Source organism: Lonchura striata, chromosome 22 (assembly GCF_050655825.1).
Source record: "Lonchura striata isolate lonStrDom1 chromosome 22, ASM5065582v1, whole genome shotgun sequence".
In the NCBI taxonomy this organism is placed as follows: domain Eukaryota; kingdom Metazoa; phylum Chordata; class Aves; order Passeriformes; family Estrildidae; genus Lonchura; species Lonchura striata.
This window is the reverse complement of record NC_140724.1, coordinates 4,436,450-4,458,353: the sequence shown is the minus strand read 5'-3', so window position 1 is coordinate 4,458,353 and position 21,904 is coordinate 4,436,450. Positions and strand designations below refer to the sequence as shown.

The 21,904-nt window shown below is 46.6% G+C and overlaps 1 protein-coding gene across 4 annotated transcripts in view; it reads right to left on the bottom strand.

Moving 5' to 3' along the window:
• Positions 1–21,904, bottom strand: part of DPYSL2 (dihydropyrimidinase like 2) — a 55,998-nt gene that overhangs the window by 15,559 nt on the left and 18,535 nt on the right. For all 4 annotated transcript variants that reach the window (XM_085559234.1, XM_085559235.1, XM_021546272.3 and 1 more), the window contains 4 exons: positions 5,728–5,892; positions 4,902–4,963; positions 3,756–3,836; positions 1,871–1,939 (listed from right to left, as the gene is read on the bottom strand). In XM_085559234.1, the coding sequence (XP_085415360.1) occupies positions 1,871–1,939; positions 3,756–3,836; positions 4,902–4,963; positions 5,728–5,892 (377 nt within the window). The remainder of the gene's footprint in view (positions 1–1,870; positions 1,940–3,755; positions 3,837–4,901; positions 4,964–5,727; positions 5,893–21,904) is intronic.

The following is a 21,904-nucleotide window of genomic DNA, read 5'->3' as shown; positions in this document are numbered from 1 at the left end:
CCCCGAGTCAGCAGTGAAACTCAAGCCTCAGTGCAAGCCTCCTGCCAGCCTGGGAATTCAGATTTGTGCACTCCAAGACACAAGTGCATGTCCTGAATGCTTCCCTCAATATTTATTCCACCTGAAATGAGTAGGAGTGTCGAGTTAATAAATATTTTAGACTTGCTCAGCAGCTCCTGCTGGTTTGCTGTAGATGGAGGTCTGAATTAAGGAGCTCTCCAGTCAGATGCCAATTGTCCTTAGGATGGGCTTTGCATTCCCTAAGGGACAGCAGGAAAAGCCAATTCTAGTGTCAACAGCACCCCAGAGAGATACAACAAACATCCACTCCGTTGAAGTCAACAGGAATCAGGGATCTGCTGCCACCCGTGGAATCTGGCCTCTATCCCAAGGGGAGCTGGATGTTTTTAGAAGCACAGAGTCACTCCCAGGCTGCAGAACGGGGATGAGGGAACCAGATGACATTGTTTCCTGCTCTGTTTCCTATGACTTTCAAGGAGGAGAATGTTGGAGCAAACGCTTCCCAAGCCTGGGCAGAGCACAGCTGAGCTCAGCTGCACAGAGGCTGCCCCGTGTGAGATCAGGGAGAAGCTTCACTGAGCCTCATCTGTGGCTCAGGCTGCCTTCTTCCACCCTGCACGTGTCCTCAGGCTGCCTTTTTCCTCCCTGCACAGAGGGAGAGCCCAGTCCTGCACAGATTAACAATCCATCCACGCCTTGGAACCACACAACTCACATTTAAAGCTCCTGCTCCATGAAAGATGAGTTTTAAAACAGCCAGACACAACTTGGCTGGTTTGATGTCCAGATCCTTTAAGGTAAGAGCAGCGTTCCTTTGAAAACAACACAAACTGAACTCCCTCAAGTGTCACACCAGCATCTGTTCCCACTCCCCTGATGCAGGCCAAAAATATGTTAAAAAAAAACACAAATTGGATGGGTGACTGGAAAGCTCAGTGCAAAGTGCTTGCTCACAATTTCAGGAAGCAAAAGATTCCAGCTCTGGGAGCCACACACAGATTCTGTGTTCTGTGAGGATTCTGTGAGCTTTTTCTTTTCCCCAGGCAACAGAATGATTGATGTTCCTACTGAAAAGCCTCTGGATGATGCTTGTCAGAATCAAGGGGAGGAAATGGAGAGTGAGCACGAGGGGCATGTGTGGATGATCTCACAGCCCCAGCTCCCACATCTGGAAGGCAGCAAAGCCCCAGGATCTTGAAGGAACAAAAAGAGCTGTTCTGTACAGAACAGATGAACCCCACAAACTGGAATGTCACGGTGAGGTGTCCAGCTTAGAGAGAGTGAGGGACTGTGAGTGAAGAATACAACAGGAACTAACCTCAAAGGCAAAGTTTTAAGGCTTTTTCACACTTCTGGGATTTATTTCAAAAGCTTAGAGGGATTGGAGTGCTCATCCCTGGAGAAATCCATGGGGAAATATGAAGGGTAGCTATACTGAAGTGCTGGGCTAAGGCCTGAGCATGACCTCTCTGCTCTGGTACATATTTTCTGTGCCTTCAGCAAACCACTTAATCCGTTGCTGTAAAAAACCCCATCCCATTGGTAATATTTCATCAAAATATCAAATATCACAGTAATGGAAACTATGAAGTACCCAAAACAATGTCACGATTTGGGCATATATTAAAAAATTCTGCTATTCACTGGAAGTCTGACAAAATAACAACCAAGAGAGAAGCCCAAGCCACTGGATCTAGAAAGGATAATGGCAGAATTCCACCAACATAACCCCAAATGCAGAAAAATTCTGTTTCCAGCCACATTCATCCCAACATGAAGGACTTACTGGCAATGCAGAGATGTTATAAACTGGGGAGGGGGGTAAATGCAAAGGCAGGGGAGTTCTCACCTCTTCAGGTCTGCTCAACACGTGCCCTTCAGGGCCTGTGATCCCCAGCTCCAGGATCCTCTGCTGCTCCTAAGGCAGAGAAGAAAAAAGAGCAGGGATGAGATTTAAAGCAACAGGGAATTTTTCTAGCAGCTGTTGTAAAGGTGCATGAGTGAGATCCTGAGCATCTGTACTGGCTAAAAACCACATGGGGCTTTGCATAAAGGCCCTGCAAGAAAATCCTCTCCAACTCCCCTTGCTGAGAATAACCAGAGCTCACAAAACCTTGCTGATTTGTTCACAGGAGGTCAAGGAAACCTTTTATTTGGATTTGCTTCACACGGGGTTTATAGCCCCTTGACTTTTAGCACTCATTTGCATCTATAAAATCATCTTTAAGATGTGGCAGAATGATAACTCATGGAAAAAATCATTCTGCAACTGGGCTGAAGGACTGGGGTAGGCTCTTGCCAGAAAATCCTCTGGGTGCTTGAGACACAATGTAGAAAATGAGCTGGAGATAAGATTAAATGGGATACGTTATTAACATTTCTCTTTTGCTGCTGTTTGAAGGAGAAACAGACCCCAACCATCAGCATCCCATGTACTGTATGAAACTACATCCCTTCCCACTCCCCCACTTCTTATTTCCTTCAGAACATTTTGCTGTGCACAGTGACAGCCACACCCAGCTTTTCACCTTTGGGGAGAGAGGCAGAAATGCCCAATACCCACCCCAAACTGCAGGCTGCCACAAAAACCTATTTTATCAGTGTCAAAGTGTTGGAATCTGTGGTATTGATGATTTTGAGATTGTAGAAAGTCTTTGTTTTTTTAGCCCCACTGACAAAGAAGAAGTTGTAATTCGTTTGTGTTGGTTTATAAGGATGTTTCTTTTTGCTTATTTATAATATATATGTTATATGTTATAATATATATTATATGTTTTGTTGCTCTGCTGCAGGTCTGTCCTGAAGGGCAGCGTGTGGGGCTCTGCCCTCAGTGGGATGTTATAAATATTATATACTAGAAACTACGTGTGCTATATTTATAATAATGTGTTAATATCTATCATTTATGTTGAACAGTGTCCCCAGCCTAAACCAACAGAAAAATGCCAACACCACAGTGAAACATGAAGGGCATGAAGAAGGAGAAAAAGGACAAGACACACCTAATTTTTTTATTTTGTCTTCTTTGGACCCCTTATCTAGAATCTTAAAATTTTACTTTTTGCACGCGTGCCACACTTAATTATTGCTTATATCAAACACTCATAGCTTGTAATTCATCCTGTAAGACTGAAAACTCTTTTCCATGGACAGAGATCACAGACACAGTGTCTCTGGGATGTTTAGGTGGGGTCGGTCTCTTCCACCAGGCAGCAACTGGCAGAACAAGAGGACACAGCCTCAGCTACGTCAGGGAAGGTTTAGGTTGGATATTAGGAACAAATTTTTCACTGAAAGAATAATAAAATACTGGAATTGTCTTCCCAGGGAGGTGGTGGAATCACCATCTCTGGATATGTTTAAGAAAAGACTGGACTTGGCACTTGGTGCTATGGTCCGGTTGTGGTGTCAGGGCATGGGTTGGACTTGATGATCTCAGAGGTCTCTTCCAACCTCATCATTCTGGGATTCTGGGATTCTGGGATTGTGGGGCTCTGTCCAGGGGGGTTCCTGACCCTTGCCAGGCTCCCAGACCTTCCAGGGCAGCCAGAGGGATGCTCTGGACCCCCACATCAAAGGGGTTAAAAACTGCTGTACAGCCCTACTCACACCCTCGACACAGCCCTGCCACGCTCTCAAAAGACTGGGAGGCTCTCAGTGTGCAAAGAAGGAGTCAGAATTTAACGCCCTGCCAGCATTTGAAGGCAAGAACTCCGAGAGCAGCCAGGCCATACCTCAGCAATGATGTCACCGTTCTCAGCGTGCACTTGGGCTGTGGCGCCGATGTCCCGGATCACGCTCAGCACCTCGTAAATCTGGGGGCCAGAGAACAAACATCACAGCAGGAACACACCTGTCGGGGAGGCCACACCCCAGATCCCCACAGAAAACAGGATTTTGCAGAAAAAAAGAGAAAAGAGAAGCACTAAGCAATGTAAGATGTGATTTGCTGGAGAGGTGCAAGCCGTTTTCACTGAATTTCCCAATTCCACAGCTGGATGCTGCTGATGTGGCAAAGAAGGATTATCCAGTGGCAGGTTTGGAGTACCTTGGAGGAAGAAACAGCAACAACTCAAGCCCCACCACTGGATGATTTTAAAGGACTCGCAGAGTTGTGCCTGTTTGATGTCTCATTTACTGGTGGCGGGCATAAAAAACATCCCCTATATCTGAGTGCTGGGGGCATGTGCTCCATGGAAATCAGTATCTGAAGGCAGGAGCAGTGTGATTTCCCACTCCAGCAACCAGCCTGGGTGGGTTCAAGTCCAGTAACCCCCAGCTGGTGCCACCAATGTTCCCTCATGGAAATGTTTCCAGAGCCCTCAGAGATAACTCACACCAACACTCCCAGGCATTCCTCTCCTCCCACACCTTCAGAAACATCAGCTGCCCCTCTGAACGAAACATGCCCAAATATGCTCACCAGAACAGCAAACAGGAGGGTAATTAATTCTTTTCTAAGGTCCCAGTGATTCTACCATCAAAAAACCATCTCTGGACCAGGATCAGTTTTAGCTTCTAAACAGAATAATTATAATTAGCCCAGAGATCTCCCTGTCCTGCCCTGTGCAGAGGCATAAAGCAGCAATTCATAGAACTGCCACTGCTTCTACCCCAAAGGAGCTACAAAAAAACCTCTGACCTCTCAAAATGAGAGTTTTACTATTGCTTCCCTCAACCAAGTCTTTCAGGGTTTGCTGTTGGCTGGGTTTTATCTTTAATTAAAAATATAATCTTCAAACCAGAGCTATGGGTGCTGTTGCTGATCTTAGGTACTGTTACCCACATGAAGACTGGAAACAGGTAAGAGTGTCAGATCCCAGGATATTGAATTTAAACACTAATTTGTGACAAATTAAACATGAAGACTTCCTTCCTACCTGAGAATCACTGAGCTGAAAGCGATCTTTGAAAGCCATGTACACCAAGAAGGAATTCACACCTGGGGGAAAGAGAGCACACTGCAGGTAAAACCATGGACTACAATCCCTAAAGCAGCCCCCAGCAATAATTCCATTAATTCACTGCAGGAATTCACTGTTTATTTTGAGTAACCACAGAAAAGCAAAAATGCATCTCACACAGAAGCATGGCTGATCCCACTCACCCTCCAGGGAGGACAATGTGAAACACGAGTCTGTGACGTGTCCAAACTGACCCACTGATCCTCAGCTGGCTTCTCCTCTCCAGCCTTTGGAACCAGGAAAAGCTCTCACCCAGCATGTGTGGGAAGCCCCCATTACAAATAAAATGCTGGATTTTGAAAGTACAAATAGGATGGAAAATCACTCCAGTCTGAGGATGAAATGCCAAGGAAATAAAGAGGGGGAAAACCTATGAGGTAATTTCACTCAGCTCTTCACTTATTGCATGCAGAGCTGGACTGGCCCTCTGGGGCTCCTATTTCCCTTGTTTTCAGCCATTTAATGGCTGCAGGTATCATCAAGGGCACTGATGAACCCAAAGGACCTTCACTGGGCACAGCAGCTGCTCTGCATGGGAAAAGCAGGAGATTCACCTCTGGAAAATCAGGGCTGCAACACCAGTGTGCCCTCTGCAATCCCAACTGCCCAAACCTCCTCAAAGAGCCAGAATGGGCCCAAAACAGCTTTATTGGCATAGAAAAGTAAAATACTGCACGAGAGACAACCCTAAATAATAGGGGATCCTGAAAAACAAGGAGGGGCAAGGCTTCCCTGAGCTTACCATGATCTTTAACCAGAGCTTCCATCTCCTCCTGCACACCTTTATGCCACTCAGTGATGTCCACATGCAGGGAGTAGTCACAGCAGGATTTGCTGTCTGCCCACTCTCTCCACTGGTCGAAGGCTGTCAGCAAACTGGTCCCAGGCTCGGGGACCACATGGTCAACTGGGAATGACAACCAAAAAAAAGCACTGGTAAATTGCTGGTGCTGAAGTTTTCCTGGGTGCCCAGGACAGCAAGCAGAGCTGTGCAGAGGCTGCTGCAAAATCAAGGCATCCTCTTTCCCTTTAAGATATTTCTAAGTTTGTGGTTGATCAGTGGTTTCTGGAGAATGCAGCCAGGGAAGTGGATTATGGAGCAGCAGCTGAAGGAAAACGAGTTGTTACTACAATTTGCTTACTACAAGTGTTGGTGCTACACATCCCAGGCAGGAGCACCTTCCAGAGGACTGGAGGAAGCAGGACCAACAATTTGTGCTTGGGGAGAGCTCTCTGACACTGAGAAGGTCCTGCTGCCTCTGAGGTTGGTCCTCACACCAAATCCAGCAACAACTGCATTCACAGGCAGCTTGCAGCTGCAGGACGGCCTCAAAGGGTGATGCAAGGGACCTGGATCTGAAGGCTCAGTGTTCCTGGCTTTTATTTGAGCACATGGAGTCTCTGAGATCTTCAAATGACACAGTGCAATAACAAAAAAGCAACTCAGCATCTCCAGGACTGAACTGAGAGAGCAGGAAAAGCCTGTGGGATTTCAGGGGTTACAAACTGGGAAGCACTGTGGAGGAGGAGGAGAGGGCCTGGCTTGATCTACATTAAAACACACAGGAAAATAAAAAGTTGCTTCAATCATCACCCTCAGGACAATCCCAATTTCCTCCATCTTGTCCCCTTTGAACCCCTCATCTAGAATCCTAAGATTTTATTTTGGCACCTGTGCCACACTTAATTATTGCATATATCAAACCCTCAGAGCTGGTAATTCACCCTGTAAGATTGAAAACTCTTTTCCATGGCCAGAGATCACAGCCAGTGTCTCTGGGGGCTCTGTCCAGGGGGGTTCCTGAGCCCTGCCAGGGTCCCAGGGCAGCCAGAGGGAATTCCTGGATTCCCACAGGGAAGGACCCAGCAGAGCACACCAAGGGACAGTCAGGGTGACAGGGACATCCCTGTACCTGGCCAGGATGGAGCAGAGCAAGCAGGAGGAGTGGATGCTGCACAAAAGCCATGGAGAAAGTGGATGCAATGCCAAATCCTGGCCTGGAGGCAGTTCAGACACAAATCCTCCCATCCCCTGTGCAATGCGAGGGGCCCAACACATTGTAAGGTCACGGCCTACATCCCTCCATGAGAGTGGGGTTTTGGGGGAGCTCAGATAAGTAAAAATGAGCCCAGACCCAGGAAAGGAGAGTAGTCAAGGCTGACTCTTTATCTGCTCTTAAAAGGACTGAGCTCTCCAACTGCTTCTGTTGAGATGGCCAGGAACTGCAGCTCAGAGAGCTCCTTCCAGCCCTCACGCACAGCTCAAGAGCTCAGAGTAAAACAAAAAGCTTTTTCTTTCATGTCCCTGTGCTCCAGGGCAGCACAAGAAGCTGATGGAGGCTCCTTTCCTCTGTTCCCACAGCCCCAGGCTTCCAGGATGACCCCTGGGGATGATCTGTCACAGGACCACAGACACAAGGGCTGACCTACCCCAGCTCACACACATCTCCCTCCTGGAGAATTCCCAGGAGGCTTCCCAGGGAAAAAGCAGTGATGTCCTGATCCCACGGTGCTCCTTCTCCCTGGGAATCCCATTTTTCTCCCTGGGAATCCCATCCTTCTCTCTGGAAATCCCATCCTTCTCCCTGGGAATCACAACCTGCTCCCTGGGAATCCCATCCCACTGCCCCACCTTCCCTTCCATCACCTCAGGAACCAGGAATGTTCAATCCCTGTCCTGCCCCACTGAGGACAAACTGCTGTGACACAGGCTCTTGTCACCCCCCTATTCCCCCCACCACCACAGCCCTGATCTGCTGTGCTTCCCAGCCCAGATGTTTTCTTCCTGTTGTTGTTTTAAGTTAATTCAGTTGCTTGAGGTCTGAGAAGGAAGTTGCCAGCTCATTTTTAAACTCAGAGCTTGTTCCAAAAACAGAAACAAAACGGAGATTAAAAAAAAAAAAAAAAGGAAGAGATAATGTAAGAATCACTTCATCAGTGCTGAAATCTTCAAAGAAGAAATAAAATAGTTTTGTGGGTTTTGTAGTGGCTCCCTGAATCTGAGTGAAATTCAGGCCTAATTCTAATGTTTCTCTTTATTTAACACACTCTCAGCAAGGCAAAGCCAAGCTCAGGGTTACACTGGTTTCTCAGCTAAGAGCAGAAAACATTCTGTAAATTATCTTTTAACCTTTTGAGCTGCAGAACCCAAAATGCAGCAGCCCAGGCCTGAGAGCAAACAAGGCTGTTACACCACCAAAGGAACTCCTTTGTAAAAGAGAAAAACTATTTTATACATTACAAATATTCTAATTTTTCTCCTTGCTAAACACTGACAGGATTCCAAAATACCCGGATAGTCTTTCTCCCAGACAACCCAAGCTCTCACCTCACCTCTGAGAGCAGTGGGATTTGAACACATGCTCCAGCCCTAATCATCCAGACTCTTAATTACCCTTCCCATTCCAGGTTTGGCTCTCTCTCTCAGTCATTATACACAGATTTACAAGGTGCATCTGCCCCTGCTTCCCAGTGCTCCAGCTGCCACCCCCCACCAGCCAGGGCTGCTTCTTGCCTGCCCTGCTCAGCTCAGGGTCCTTGGGTGTCAGAACTCCAAATGTCCCTCAGACATTTTTGGATGTTCTGGGCCCAGGTCAGAAGCATTTGAGACCCTGGCAGGCAGCTGCAAACAGCTGTGATTTTGGGTTTGAGCCATGGAATGAGTTACCAACCTTGCAGGAAGAACAAGGAGTCACAAAAGTTTAGATATTAGAGTAGAAGTAGTCACAAAGTAGAGCGAAGAATTTCTGAGTGCTGTACAGGGGGTTTTGGTTTTGTACATGGGGGTCAGAGGGTTTAAGATGGATTTGGGATTTGGGCCTGCCCTGTCCTCCCTCTTTCTCCTTCCTCACCTCCACGTTCTTGGTGATGTTGGCACTCACAGATTGGTTTAGATAGAAAGGCACCATTTAATATAGGTAATAGGCATTGGGGAAAAACTGTGAACATGTAACACGTAATGTACCATAGAAAAGATAGAAAATCACCATTTAATATAGGTAATAGGCATTGGGGAAAACTGTGAACATGTAACACGTAATGTACCATAGAAAAGATAGAAAATCACCATTTAATATAGGTAATAGGCATTGGGGAAAACTGTAACCATGTAACACGTAATGTACCATATAAAAGAGAGCAGCAGCCCTGGGTGGGAGAGAAGAAGCAGTCGGGGTCAGAGAGGATGTCAGGGTGTGTGTGTGCCTCTGCCTGAGCTGCTGAGCAAACCACAGCAGCCCAAGGAGAAAATCTTTTAGATAACTTGCAATAAACTGCCTTGAGACCCAACAACAGAGACTGCTGAGCCTTTCTTTGGAAGCTCGGGTTGGAGGAGAGACTTTTCCACCACACGGAGCCACCCGTGACCCAGGGTGAGCTCTGGCACTTGGGCAGATTAATCAGCTCAGGATTAAAGGCAGACAATGAGTTGAAGTGAGACACCAGCACTGGGTGATCCATGTGGCTCTTCTGCACCAAAGCTGGCCCCAGCCACGCTGGAATATTCTGTATCTCATGGGCCAAACTGGTGAGATGCTGGTGGGGAGATAATTGGGTATGAAATGAAAGGGGAAGGCAAAAATGAAACTAAAAATAGGGGAACGGATTAAATGCTCCAAGGATGGGGAAAAGAAAGCAGTGTTGTTTTAACATAACCATGGAAAAATCTACACAGAAGTGCTAGCAGCACTTTATATAGTGCTATATACCTATTATTAACACATTCTTATCATATATTAGCATAAAAGCTGTACTAAAATCAGATCCCAGCACAATCCCACACACACACACACACGTAATTTTGGAGTTCAGATCACTCCTACTGCCATTTTACACAATTCACAGAATCATGGAATATCCTGAGCTGGAAGGGACCCATACAGATCAAATCCAACCACTGATTCCAGAAAGGACAGCCGAAAAGCTGAACCACAGTAAATGCTGGCCTGAAATATCTCCTTGTCTTCATCCAGCTGCTCCCAGACTTTAAAACCACTTCCACAGCCCACGGAAAATGGTGCCAATCTCAGCTTTAAATGGTGGCTTTAGGAAATGTTGCATCACATCTTGGCTCCCTCTTCCCAGCTCAGGAATGCTCCTGAAGAGCTCTCCTGGAGCAGGGTGGCATCTGCACCCTGAGCAAGAAGGGAGATGGGCAAGAGGGACCCAGCACAGAGGCTGGGGAATACTCAGCAGAATTTGTTCTGCAGGATACCCTGAGACCAGGGCCAGAAAAATCCCCATATCATCTCTTTCTGACACTTGGAATCTCTCTCGAATTAAAAAAAAAAAAAAAAAGCAGATGAAGAGCAATGCCTTTATATTTTTGACCCCTTGCTAAACTCCAGAGAAATGATTGCCTTGAAAACAGAACTCTGCTTTTTGGGATGGATGTGCTCATGGGTGGGGATTAATGGGTTTTATAGCTTCCTGGCATTGTGGCATGGGCATTTTTTTTTTTTCTTTTTTGCATCCTGCCTCAGTTGAGTAAGCCTTGGCTTGCGAACAACCCACTCCTGGAGCTTCTATTAATAGCCCATGCTTCCAGCTTTCCACTGCAGAGGATTTTTTTTCAGCTGGTTTAATTAAGTGTCATCCAAAACATGCATGACAATTTTCTGGGGCTTCAGCTCATGAATGCCACTACCAGGAAGGAGAAAAACTGTTTGAAATGGACAATAGAAACATAAATTAGGGTCAGATGTTACCAAAATTGTGTATGTAATAAAAAACATGTACTCAGGGTTCCAGTTGCTATTACAGACTGCAGTTTTACACATTAGTTCCTGCTCCTACCAGCATTTAATGTGCCTATTGTTTAAGAGGAGTTTATAAGGTGAAAATCCTTAACATTTTAAGCAGGCAGATCTCCCCTACCGAAAACTTTAAATAGCAGCTTGATCACCATAAACACATCTGCCTTTTTAATACTACTTAATCCCCACAGCAACTGTGTGTGATGAAATCTGGTGAATTTATTGAGTTGTACATTCAAGTCACAAGGCATTTTATTGAGAGACTGTAATTAAATTCAGCCCTGGTAATTGCACAGGTCCCTGCTTAGAAGTCTGGAGCTGTCAGGCTGTGGCTGCAGGAATATTCTCCTGGCACTGAAGTGAAGTGGGAATAATTCTGTGAAAGCAAGAGGAATAAAACCAACCTCAGTGAACTGAAAGTCAGGCCCTTGACTGACCCATAGATTATTCCATAATCACAGACCTTATTTGATCCAGAGGCTTCCAATTCTCAGCTGGAAAAATATCACAATTCTTTCTGCCTTTATGCATCATGACCCTTTTATGTGTCAAGGAATTGGGCTACCAAAAGCTGCCTCATCTAGTAACAAAGCTGTTTTCAGCAGCAAAAATTCTGATTTAAGCATTAAACCTCAATTTCCAGCTCAGCAGCCCTGCCCCCATCCAGAGACCACAGCCCTTCTCTGAGCTCAAAAAATCCCAAATCAAGCGATCCAGAAGAGCCTCACACCTCCTTTTTTCTGATTCCACCCCAATTCTTCCTCTAAACCTCACTCTGGTTTAGAGGGTTTGATCTGGGAAAAAGAACAGCGACAAAATCCAAAATCACTTGGAAGGAAATAGCTCCATGGACCTGATGCACCTCAGCTAAAGAGAAATCAAACCAAGGATTTTCTTCACATCCTGCCTCCAGCAACCAGATTTTCAGCTCTGTGCATTTGCAGGGATTTATTCCCAAAGTGTTTTATTCTTGTTCCCTCCCCACTGCCCCTTTCCCTCAAGAAAAGATCTGTGTTATGTCTATTCGAGCCAGGCTTATAGACAAGCACTGCACCCTTGATAGCTCAGCTGCCTCAGGTGGCATAAAAGAAGCAGGATGGCTCCTCTGACAGTGCTGGAAAGAAAAAAGTTTTAATAAAAGGCAAAATAAAAAAGCTCTTTACAGCGAAAAACCAAGCCAGGGCAAGAGGTTCTTGCTCCTGCTAAAACACTTCACAGAAGAGATTAAATTATTTTGTTCTCTTCTTTTCTAAGAAATTGCTTAGGTGGGACTTTTTGGCTCCTGTCCAATTGGCTATCCTTAAGTTTGAGGTGAAGTCCCCAAGGTCCTATGAGGTGTCTTTTAACCAAATTGAGGAGAGAAACTTCTGGGCTTTTGTCCTTTTTAAGGAGACAAAGGGTAACTTGTTTACTCCATCAACAAGGGGCACATTCCTACAACAGTGGAATAAAGAGATTATTCTGAAGAGCTACAGCCCTGCACAGGACAGCATTTATAGTGCTAATACAAGTACCTAAGGACTGTTCTCCTGTACCTGCCTGCCAAACTCACAGTAAAGGCAGCCTAAATGACACCACACGTTGTTTTCTGTCAGTTCACATCCAGTTTGTAAGACCTGATGCAGAGAAATCAGAAGCTGGACCAGGCTCAGAAGAATCAGACACATCCGTGCTCCACTGATTACATTTTCAGTCTGCACCATTCCCTTATCCCCTCTCTGATGTCATACAGATATTTCACTTGTCCTTTTGGCTGATTACATCCAAAATACAATTAACAATTTGAGGCCGGCTGGACACAAACATAAAGAATTCACACAATAATTAATAACCCTCCCCAGCAGCTGGCATGGCAGCATATTAAGGTCAGATTAAAAAAAAAAAAAAAGGCTGCATCTCTTCCCAGTAAAGCTTATTGTGCATTTGTTGTATGTCAGGAGGTCACCATGGCAGAGAGGGAGGGGAACCAAGTTCAAAAGAGACATGTAAGTGGTTCCAAGAGTTGTTCTTTCTTTTAGGCACTACTCCACACTGGAAGGCCATGAAAAGAGCACACAGGACTTCAAAGGCTTCCAAATGAATTGGTCTGTAAACCTGGAGGGACTGAGATGGGGAAAAAACCTCGGTTTGTAGCCATGACTTTCAAGTCAAGACATAAGAATGAATAACACATCCAAGGGGCAAGAGCTGATCAGACACAGGAGGACAAAAGATCACGTCCACGAGCCAGCTGTGTCCCTCTCAGGTCACTGCAGATGTGTCCTGCCCCTCAGGCTTTTTCCACTCGCTGGGAAGCTGAAACACTTCTGGATTGGCATTTTTATCACCGAGTTTTGCATTCTCACCTGCATTTCATGGCCTGTCTCAGGGTGTTGGAGATGAAGAGGAGCACGACTGCAGGACGCCAGTTTTTACAATGGAAATTTGTGGTGGTTCTGAGAGGGCTTTGTGTGTTTGGGATTAGAAAAGTTGGTTTTCCCCTCCCCCTCAAATATAAATGAAATGTGAAGAGCTCTGATTCTAGAAAAGCACTTCTTATTAATACAGCTTGTAAGAGAAATGGGAAAAGAAAAACCCTGTATCTGTCAAATAAACGTCTCCCCTGCCTGGATGAGGACCAGACACTTCCTCTTCTCATGACTGTGCCAAGGTGACATCATGTTCCAAGGTGGAAGCTGTCACCCATCACCACCAAGCCACGGCCACTTCTGCTACAATATCAGCAATCCCCATCCTGCTCCCACTCAAACCACTGCCGACTCTCACACACAGCTTCAGGCAAGGAAGTGAGGGCTGAATCAGACCTAAAAGTTCCTTGTTTAGGGAGAAATCCCGATGGGAGGTGCAGCAGAACCTGGTTTCCACCAAACCACAAGGCTCAAGCACCACATCAGCCCCTCGCACAGCCATCTCCTGGCCACACCTGCAGGTGTTCTCTCCACCTGCAAATTGAGCTCTTGTGCTTGCTAAAATCATTAACCTCTGGGAGGTCCTAGCTAGATTATCCCAAATTTAAACAGAGACTCCTGTGCCACGTTCCCCAGCTGCTGAACCTCCTCCTGCAGCTCTGAGCCAGCCCAGCCCGGCCTCACAAGCTGTCTGTGAAGAATCCAATGTTGGGGGCACAGAGCATCACTCCTGGGCAGCACTTGAGCTGCCCACCCAAAGAGAGACACCCATCCTATGGCAACCTGGTTTGGGAAACTCCTACACACAAGATCTGATTTTTGGTTTTTTCCATGCACCAAGTCTTTAGGGGCAAATGTTGCTTTCTACACCTAGGCTTAATTTCCTGTCTCAAACATATATTACAAGGAAATTCTTTACTCTAAGGGCAGGGAGGCCCTGGCACAGGCTGCCCAGAAAAGCTGTGGCTGCCCCATCCCTGCCCAAGGCCAGGCTGGACAGGGGTTGGAGCAACCTGGGGTAGTGGGAGGCATCTCTGCCCATGGCAGGGGGTGGGACTGGATGGACTTTAAAATCCCTTCCAACCCAAATCATGCTGGGATTCCATGAACAGCCACAACTGCCCCTGGATCTGGGCAGGATGGCTCAGGGGGAGCTGCCACCTTCCCCTTTATGATGTTTGCATTGCAGGAGGACTGACTGCCTCAGAGTCCTTGACTCTGCTCCTGGTTCCACGGCCTGATTCTACTTTTAAGAACACACTGCACATTTTTCTCAGCTGCACTACAAACATTTTCCATTCACAGTGGAAAGAGTCTCTGCCCATCAGGCTGAAAAGTCCTTTGTAACCCATCAGTAGCCAAACTCTTCTCTTGAGACACTGATACTAATCCTCAGAAATCTTATCTGAAGTAAAGAAAAGCCTGGTGGACAGAAAGCATCATTAACTGACAGCCACGCTGGAATGAGGGCTTTTTAAAGCAATATTGGAATATTTGAATAGAGAATCCTGTGCCACAGCCCCTAGATGCTGAACTGGCCCTGCCTGGCTTTTCAAGAAGTCTGGAATCTTGCCAGGCCCATGAAGAACCCCAATTCGGAGGCACAAACCACTCAGGGTGTTGTCATTTGGGAGCTTCCCCCCTTCCCTCCACAGCTCAGGGCTGTGCAATAATTTGGGATGGTTCTCCAGGAACTCCTTCCCCAGCTCCTGCTGCCTGCAAGCTGTGCCAGGGAATTTCATTCATATGTAAAACACTACCATCGAGTCCCCCAGATTCCAAAAATATCCATGCTGCACACATGTAGCTGCTCCTAGGGACTAAAGCAATGTGGTGGAAAAACACTCTGACAAGAGGCTGAAAGAGAAGCTTCCAAAAACTGAGCCCTTTTTGGTGGGTCTGAAAACCAACCAAAGCATCTCCCAGTTAATATCTGCATGTGAAATCTCCAAGTTCCTTCTTTTACCTACAACAGGAAGCCAAGAGCAGATCTGGATCTGCAGATGCCAAGTGGGAGGGACAGGGATTATCTCCTTACTTCCAGTGTTGCCCAGACCAGCTTCTCAGGTAGCTCTCCATAAAAATAATCACTTTTTACTTATGATATGAGGCTGTAGGTGAACTTAATTAATTTGAATTAAAACCACAACCCCTCAGCAACAAAGCCATCTCCCATTATAGACAGGCAGCATGGAGAAATGGAATGACATTCCCACTGTCACAGACAGGGTCCCAACACCACCTGCAGGGGACTAAGGGAAGAAAAGAGTTTTCCCAGAAGCCATAACCTGTAAATGTCCATCCCTGCATTCCTTGAAATGCACAGGGCTTCCATGGCAGTGAGGGCTGGGAAAAGACACAGGCACAGCCCCAAGCTGCTAACAACTGGCAGCTCCTGAGTGAGATTAAAGTGTGCCAGACAGGAGAAGCTCATTTGTATTCCTCAAACAATTCTTCCTCTCACCAGAAAGATTTTTTTAAAAAATCCAGTTTCTAAGAAACACATGGGATCTATGAACTCTAAAGGCACTGGGGTTGAAGGAAAGAGGGGAAAAAAAGGCTCTGCTGATCAAAGACATCAAATCCCACTGCACAGGCAGGACTCCAAATCCTTCCCAAGTGGGGAATCCTGCAGTTGGTTACAGCCTTTGCTTCTTTCACGCTCCACTTGCTTCCTTCCCATGTGGGAACCCAGAGCTTCCCTCTGGCTGCCCTGGCAGGTCTGGGACCCCGGCAGGGCTCAGGACCCCCCTGGACAGAACCCCCAGAGACACTGGCTGTGATCTCTGTCCATGGAAAAGAGTTTTCAATCTCACAGGATCAATTACCAGCTCTGAGGGTTTGATATCAGTAATAATTAAGTGTGGCACGGGTGCAAAAGTAAAATTTTAGGATTCTAGATGAGGGGTCCAAAGGGGACAAGATGGAGGAAATTGGGTGTGCCTTGTCCTTTTTCTCCTTCTTCATGCCCTCCATGTCTCACTGTGGTGTTGGCATTTTTCTGTTGGTTCAGGCTGGGGACACACTGTCCAACGTAGGTGACAGATATTGGCACGTTCTTGTAAATGCAGCCCAGGGAGTTTCTGGTATTGAATGTTTGTCACATCCCACTGAGGGCAGAGCCCCACACGCTGCCCTGCAGGACAGAGCTGGGCAGGGCAGCAGAACATGTGAGAGAAAAACAGAATAAACAACCTGGAAACCAGCACAGATTAATTATGGCTTCTTCTTTGGCAGGGGGCTGACAGACAGAGACTTTTACAATCTCAGAATCATCAACACCTCAGATTCTGACACTTCCCACGGAACACAGAACCAGTTTCTGACATGGGGAGCTGAAAGGTCCTGCCTGACCAGGACATTTTCTGCTGAGTCAAACTCACAGGAAGGCAAAAGCAGCCAAGGCGTTCAACACTGCTGGGGAGGTGAAAACTCCCTGCCCAGAAAAGCAGGCCAAGAAAAGAGCTGGAGGCACCAATTCCTGCTGCTTCCTTGAGCACCTTGTCAAGACTTGAAGGTGATTAAGGCACTTTTATCTAGCAAGGTTTAACACACATGCTCTGAAAACCTATCACAAGCAGCTAATGATGTTATATGAAGTGAGGTGGATAATTTCATTTGAGTTTTTTACGATTTTTTTTTTCCATCCACAGCAGACCTGGAGGAGCCAAGTTTTACACCTGCCCCCATGAAAACATCATTTTCCATTGATGTAAGGAGCTGGGTGAGAAACAGGACATCAGAGAGATCCCCTGGCTCTTTACTTCTGTGTCATCCCTAAGGCCTGGAACTTGGGGATGAGAACACTGGACAAAGAAAACAAGAATTTGGGGATTTTTGGGGACTTTTCACAAGGGCATGTAGTCATAGGACAAGGGGAGGTGGCCTAAAGCAGAAGAAAGGCATCTTTAAATGATGTATTAGGAAGAAATACTTTATTAGAAGGGTGGTGAGGCCCTGGCTCAGGTTCCCCATCCCTGAAAGTGTTTAAGGTCAGGCTCGACAGGGCTTGGAACAAGCTGGGTATGGAAGGTACCCTGCCCATGGCAGAGGGTGGAACAAAATGATTTTTAAGGTCCCTTCCAACCCAAACCATTCTGTGATTCTGTAAAAAAAGCACTTCAAAGCAGCTCTTCAAGCAAAAGAACTCTTCCCCACGCAGTGGGAAAAGCAGCATCAATGATCCCCAGCACTAAATGGAATAAGAGGCATTAAGTGCTATTGCATCAACAGACAACACAGGTTAATTTCTCCTGAAATAAATCCCTCTCTTTGGATGCATGGAAAAATCTAGGTCGGTCACATCTGCACTGTCAGAACTGCTGCCACTCCAGCATGCATAGAATTACTAAACCAAGCTCCAGCATGCATAGAATTAGAATTGGATTAGAATTAGAATTGATTCCATCCCCTCCTTCCCTGCACAAGGAGGGGCTGGAACAGAACAGGTCAAAACAGAGAAAGAGACCCCTCACCTGCTCTTTAAAAAAATCAGTGTTACCAAGAGGCAGAAGGATGGGAGAGGAGCAAGTAGCAGGATCCCCAGCAGTGAAGGAAAAATGGGAAAACAGGGAAAGATCTCCTGACTGACTCAGAAACAAGCCAGGTCAGACTGCAGAGGTTTCACAGGATCCAGCCCAACAGCAGGGCAGGTGATTGCACCTTTCAGCACTGAAGGGGATGATGGCCCAGCTGAGTATGTGACAGCCAGCAGAGGACACAGCCTCAAGTTACGTCAGGGAAGGTTTAGGTTGGATATTAGGAAAATATTTTTCACTGAAAGAATAATAAAATACTGGAATTGTCTTCCTAGGGAGGTGGTGGAATCACCATCTCTGGATGAGTTTAAAAAAAGGCTGGACTTGGCACTTGGTGCTATGGTCTGGTTGTGGTGTCAGGGCATGGGCTGGACTTGATGATCTCGGAGGTCTCTTCCAACCTCGTTATTCTGGGATTCTGTGAAACACCTCACCACACCACAGGTCTCCTGCATCGCCCCAGGCACAGCCACACAGCTCCTGAGTGCTCCTCACAGCACAGAGAGCTGACAAACAACAGCTACAGCCCAAAGGGTCCAAACGTGCCCCCTCAGCACACCCAGAAACACACAACACATCTGAGTCTGCACAGGGGCAACACTGGATTTGATCTGAGCTGAAAATGAGGTTCACCAAAGCAGATCCTCCAGGTGAATTCCTGGCAAATGCAGATTGATGCCAAAACTCACCAAAGTCAGAATTTCAACCACCATTTTTATAAACCAACATCAGAGGGAATCTCTCCGAGGTTCTTGGTTAGATTTCACCGTTTCCTCCTGTGCTCTCTGGCAAGGGACATCAAGGACCAGAGCCCTGTGAGCCCCTGCTGGAATTCCCACAGAACAATGGGGGAGCCCATCCAGCATTATTGGGATGCTGGGAGCAGAGCAAGCCCCAGACAGAGGCTGCACAATCCACTGCAGGCAGAACCTAATGGACTTAGAGGGGTTTAAAAGCTCAGGAAGAGGAGCTCACACCAGGGAACTGCCCAGCTCTACTTACAGCCCCACTTTCTCATCACGGATTTGAAGCCTGCCCTGGATGAAAGGTGCAAACACAGCAGCAGGAAGCTGGTGAAGCAAAGAGATTTAGGGTGAATCAGGGCCAAGGCTGTTTTTTTGGGGGTGTAAAAAGGACCAAGGGGAGCTGGAGAGAGGAGGGACAGGGCAGGAGGGACTCTGCACCTCTGTGTGGCGATGCCATTATTCCAGTCACAGAGAGCAAGGATTCCCACACATAAAAATCCCCAATAATATGTGGACGTTTTCACTGTGCTTCTAGAGAATTAAAGATTTCTTTGGGGCAGAAGAACTGCCAGAAAAAGAAATGAGTTGCAGAGCCAAGGCAGCCCGTCTGCAGGGCTGGTCCCAGTGCACAGTTCCTCTTTCATCTCTGGGTGCAAAGAGAAACAAAAGTGGGGCTGGTGCCTGTGGAACAATGCAGTGCTGTGTACACACAGCCAGGGGCCTGGGGAGACACTGCAGCTCTGTGGTCGCTGATTTTGGATGCAAAACACTTGGTTTTATAATTCCAGTTTAGCCAAAAGTCCCTGCCTGACCACTCCTGTCACTTCCTTCTGTCTCTGCTTCCCTCCTCTTCCTCTCACCATTTACTCAGCACAAGACTAACCCTGATAACACAAAATAAATGCACGCAGTCAGGTAGAATAGGATTTAATCTCCACTGGTGGGTTTTTAAATACCATCCCACACCCTCATCCTGTCTAAACCCCACTATAAGCTGAGACTATCATAGAGTCTGATCTCCTTTGGGCCATTCTCTGTCACGCTGAGATCAAAACCCAAGAGGGGAGGAATCATTCATGACTAGAAACATCTCCTTCCAGCAAGGTGGTGATCTCCAGGATGACCTGGGAGACCTGGTGTCACCTCACTTTGAGTCTGATTGTGGCTAGGCAGCTCAAACCCCGCTCAAAGCCCTGCCAAGCTGCCCACAGGAGCTCTTTAATAGCAGGGTCAGGAATTAGGGAGCCCATGTGAGGCTCCCCTTCATTTCCTGAACTTCCCAAGACACACAGGCTGCCCTCCCCAGCCTTCCCTCCCCATGTCATTTAGGATAACTGCTGCTGAGTTCAAAGCTGCTGGCTTCCAAGCCACCAGGCCAGAAAAAGCTATCATTTCTCTCACTGTAATTTCTCTCTAGAGCAGTGGTTGACTGAGTCAAGAGAGGCAATGTCAGCAAGAGATTTCACCCAAGGCCAGCAGATACCAGAGAAAAGGCAGAGTCTGGGAGGAGGGGCTCAAATGTGTGTGGGAGCTGGCCTGGATGGATGGAGCTCTCACTGGGACAAGAAACAGGCTCAGGGATCAGAGAGCCAGTAAATACACAGAGCTTAACTTTCTCATCCCTCCTGCAGGGCTGGGAGCAGAGAGAGGCAATCCCTGCTCAAATCAGGGCGAGTTTTTCCACCGATTTTGATGGGGATTTCACCCATCACAGTTAATCAGCAACCAAACCATCAGCAGGCTCCGAGAGGCCACCCTGTTCCTAGCAGGAATTCTTCCTCCTCTAACAGCTCCAGGGACTGGGTTATTTCCTGGGGTATTAACCTAGCTCAGGCTGGGAAAACAGGGGCTCAAAAATAGGTGTGTCTTGTGCAGGGCTAGGCATTGGGCTTTGGTGGTCCTTGGGGATTATCCCCTGCAACTCAGGATGGTTTGTGAGTCTCTGAAAAATGCCATTTTTAGCTCACCAAAACTTTAGCCTTGTGGAGAGGGCAACCTCAGACAGAGTCCTTCTCCAAAGCTCTTGGAAGGACTGTTCCCTTTCCATGGAATACAGGGAAGTTTAGGGAAGCAACCAGAACAGGTTGGAACATATTCAATACTCCTGTCTCCATCAAAATTCTCTGCAGAGCATTCTGGAATTCTCCTTTCAACTTAATGCCCAAACACTGCATTCTGACATTTCAAAAGGGCGACAATCCAAGTTTTTTTTCCCAGAGCAATGTTATCCTAAAACCCAGAGGGAGGGTTTTGCAGCTAACATACCCACACCAATATTTTTCTAAGGTGGGGACCAAGAAAAGGACCGTGCAAATTGCCACTGCAGAAAAACAAAGATATCACAATACGTCATTTCAGGCAAAAAAACCAACTCTTGTTTGTTCCTCCTTAGCAAAGTCAGCTGGAACTTTGCCTTTGGCACTGCAGAGGGGAGAGACAGAAGGATCATAGCTGGAATTCCTGCTCAGATGGCCTCAGGGGAGCCAGCAGAAAAAGCAATCAGCCCTAACTCCTGAGTGGACCAACCTAGGGAGGCTCAGGAAAGCGAGGGGCAGAGAGACAAAAAAGGCAGATTTGGATCCTCACCCCAGCCCCTTTCCCCTGGATTGGAGCTGGAGCTGCTTCCCACCAGGATAAATCTCCCCTGGTGCCAAAAGCAACACAATTCTTCCATCTGACACCAGCATCCATCTGATCCCCCCTCCCTGATGCTGCAGGGATGAATTTAGAGAGAACAAGCAAATGAGGGCTTGGAAACAACATTTTACACTCCTGTGCACTCCTTGGATGTGCCTGCCATGGAATTAAAGGGGCAAACATTGAATTTGATCTGAGCTGAAAATGAGGTTCACCAAAGCAGATCCTCCAGGTAAATCCCTGGCAATGCAGGTTGATGCCAAAACTCACCAAAGTCAGAATTTCACCCACAATTTTTATAAACCAACCATCAGTGGGAATCTATCCAAGGTTCTTGGTTCAATTTCACCGAAAACTGCATGCAAAACAAATATTTCCTTAAAATGATTGTAAAGTAAACAGCCTTAAAGTGCCCTCCAGCAGAAAAATGTGAAATAAATTGAAGCATGAAGCTGAGGAAGCTGTTTGTGTGCCCAAAGTGAGGGCTTTGCATAAAGCAGAGAAACAGATGGAGTAAAGGTATTTGTAAATAAATCATACAAAGTTTGGTTAAAGTATTAATGAGAAAATTGTTTGGGTTTTTTTTCCCACAAATCTCACATCCAAAAAGAAGTGTTTTTTTCCTAAAAAAGACTGAAGAACAGAGACAAAAGTCCATGGGAGGAGCAGATTCCCTTTGCAAAATCCCAACATTTAAAACACACAATGAGATAAGAGCATCATTTTCAGGCTGCAATTGGTGATATTGTGAATCCAGCTGACTAAATATTGACCTGTTAATCATAAAGAGAAAAAAATATTGCCATCCACCACAACTCCCACCAAGAGACTGTTCAC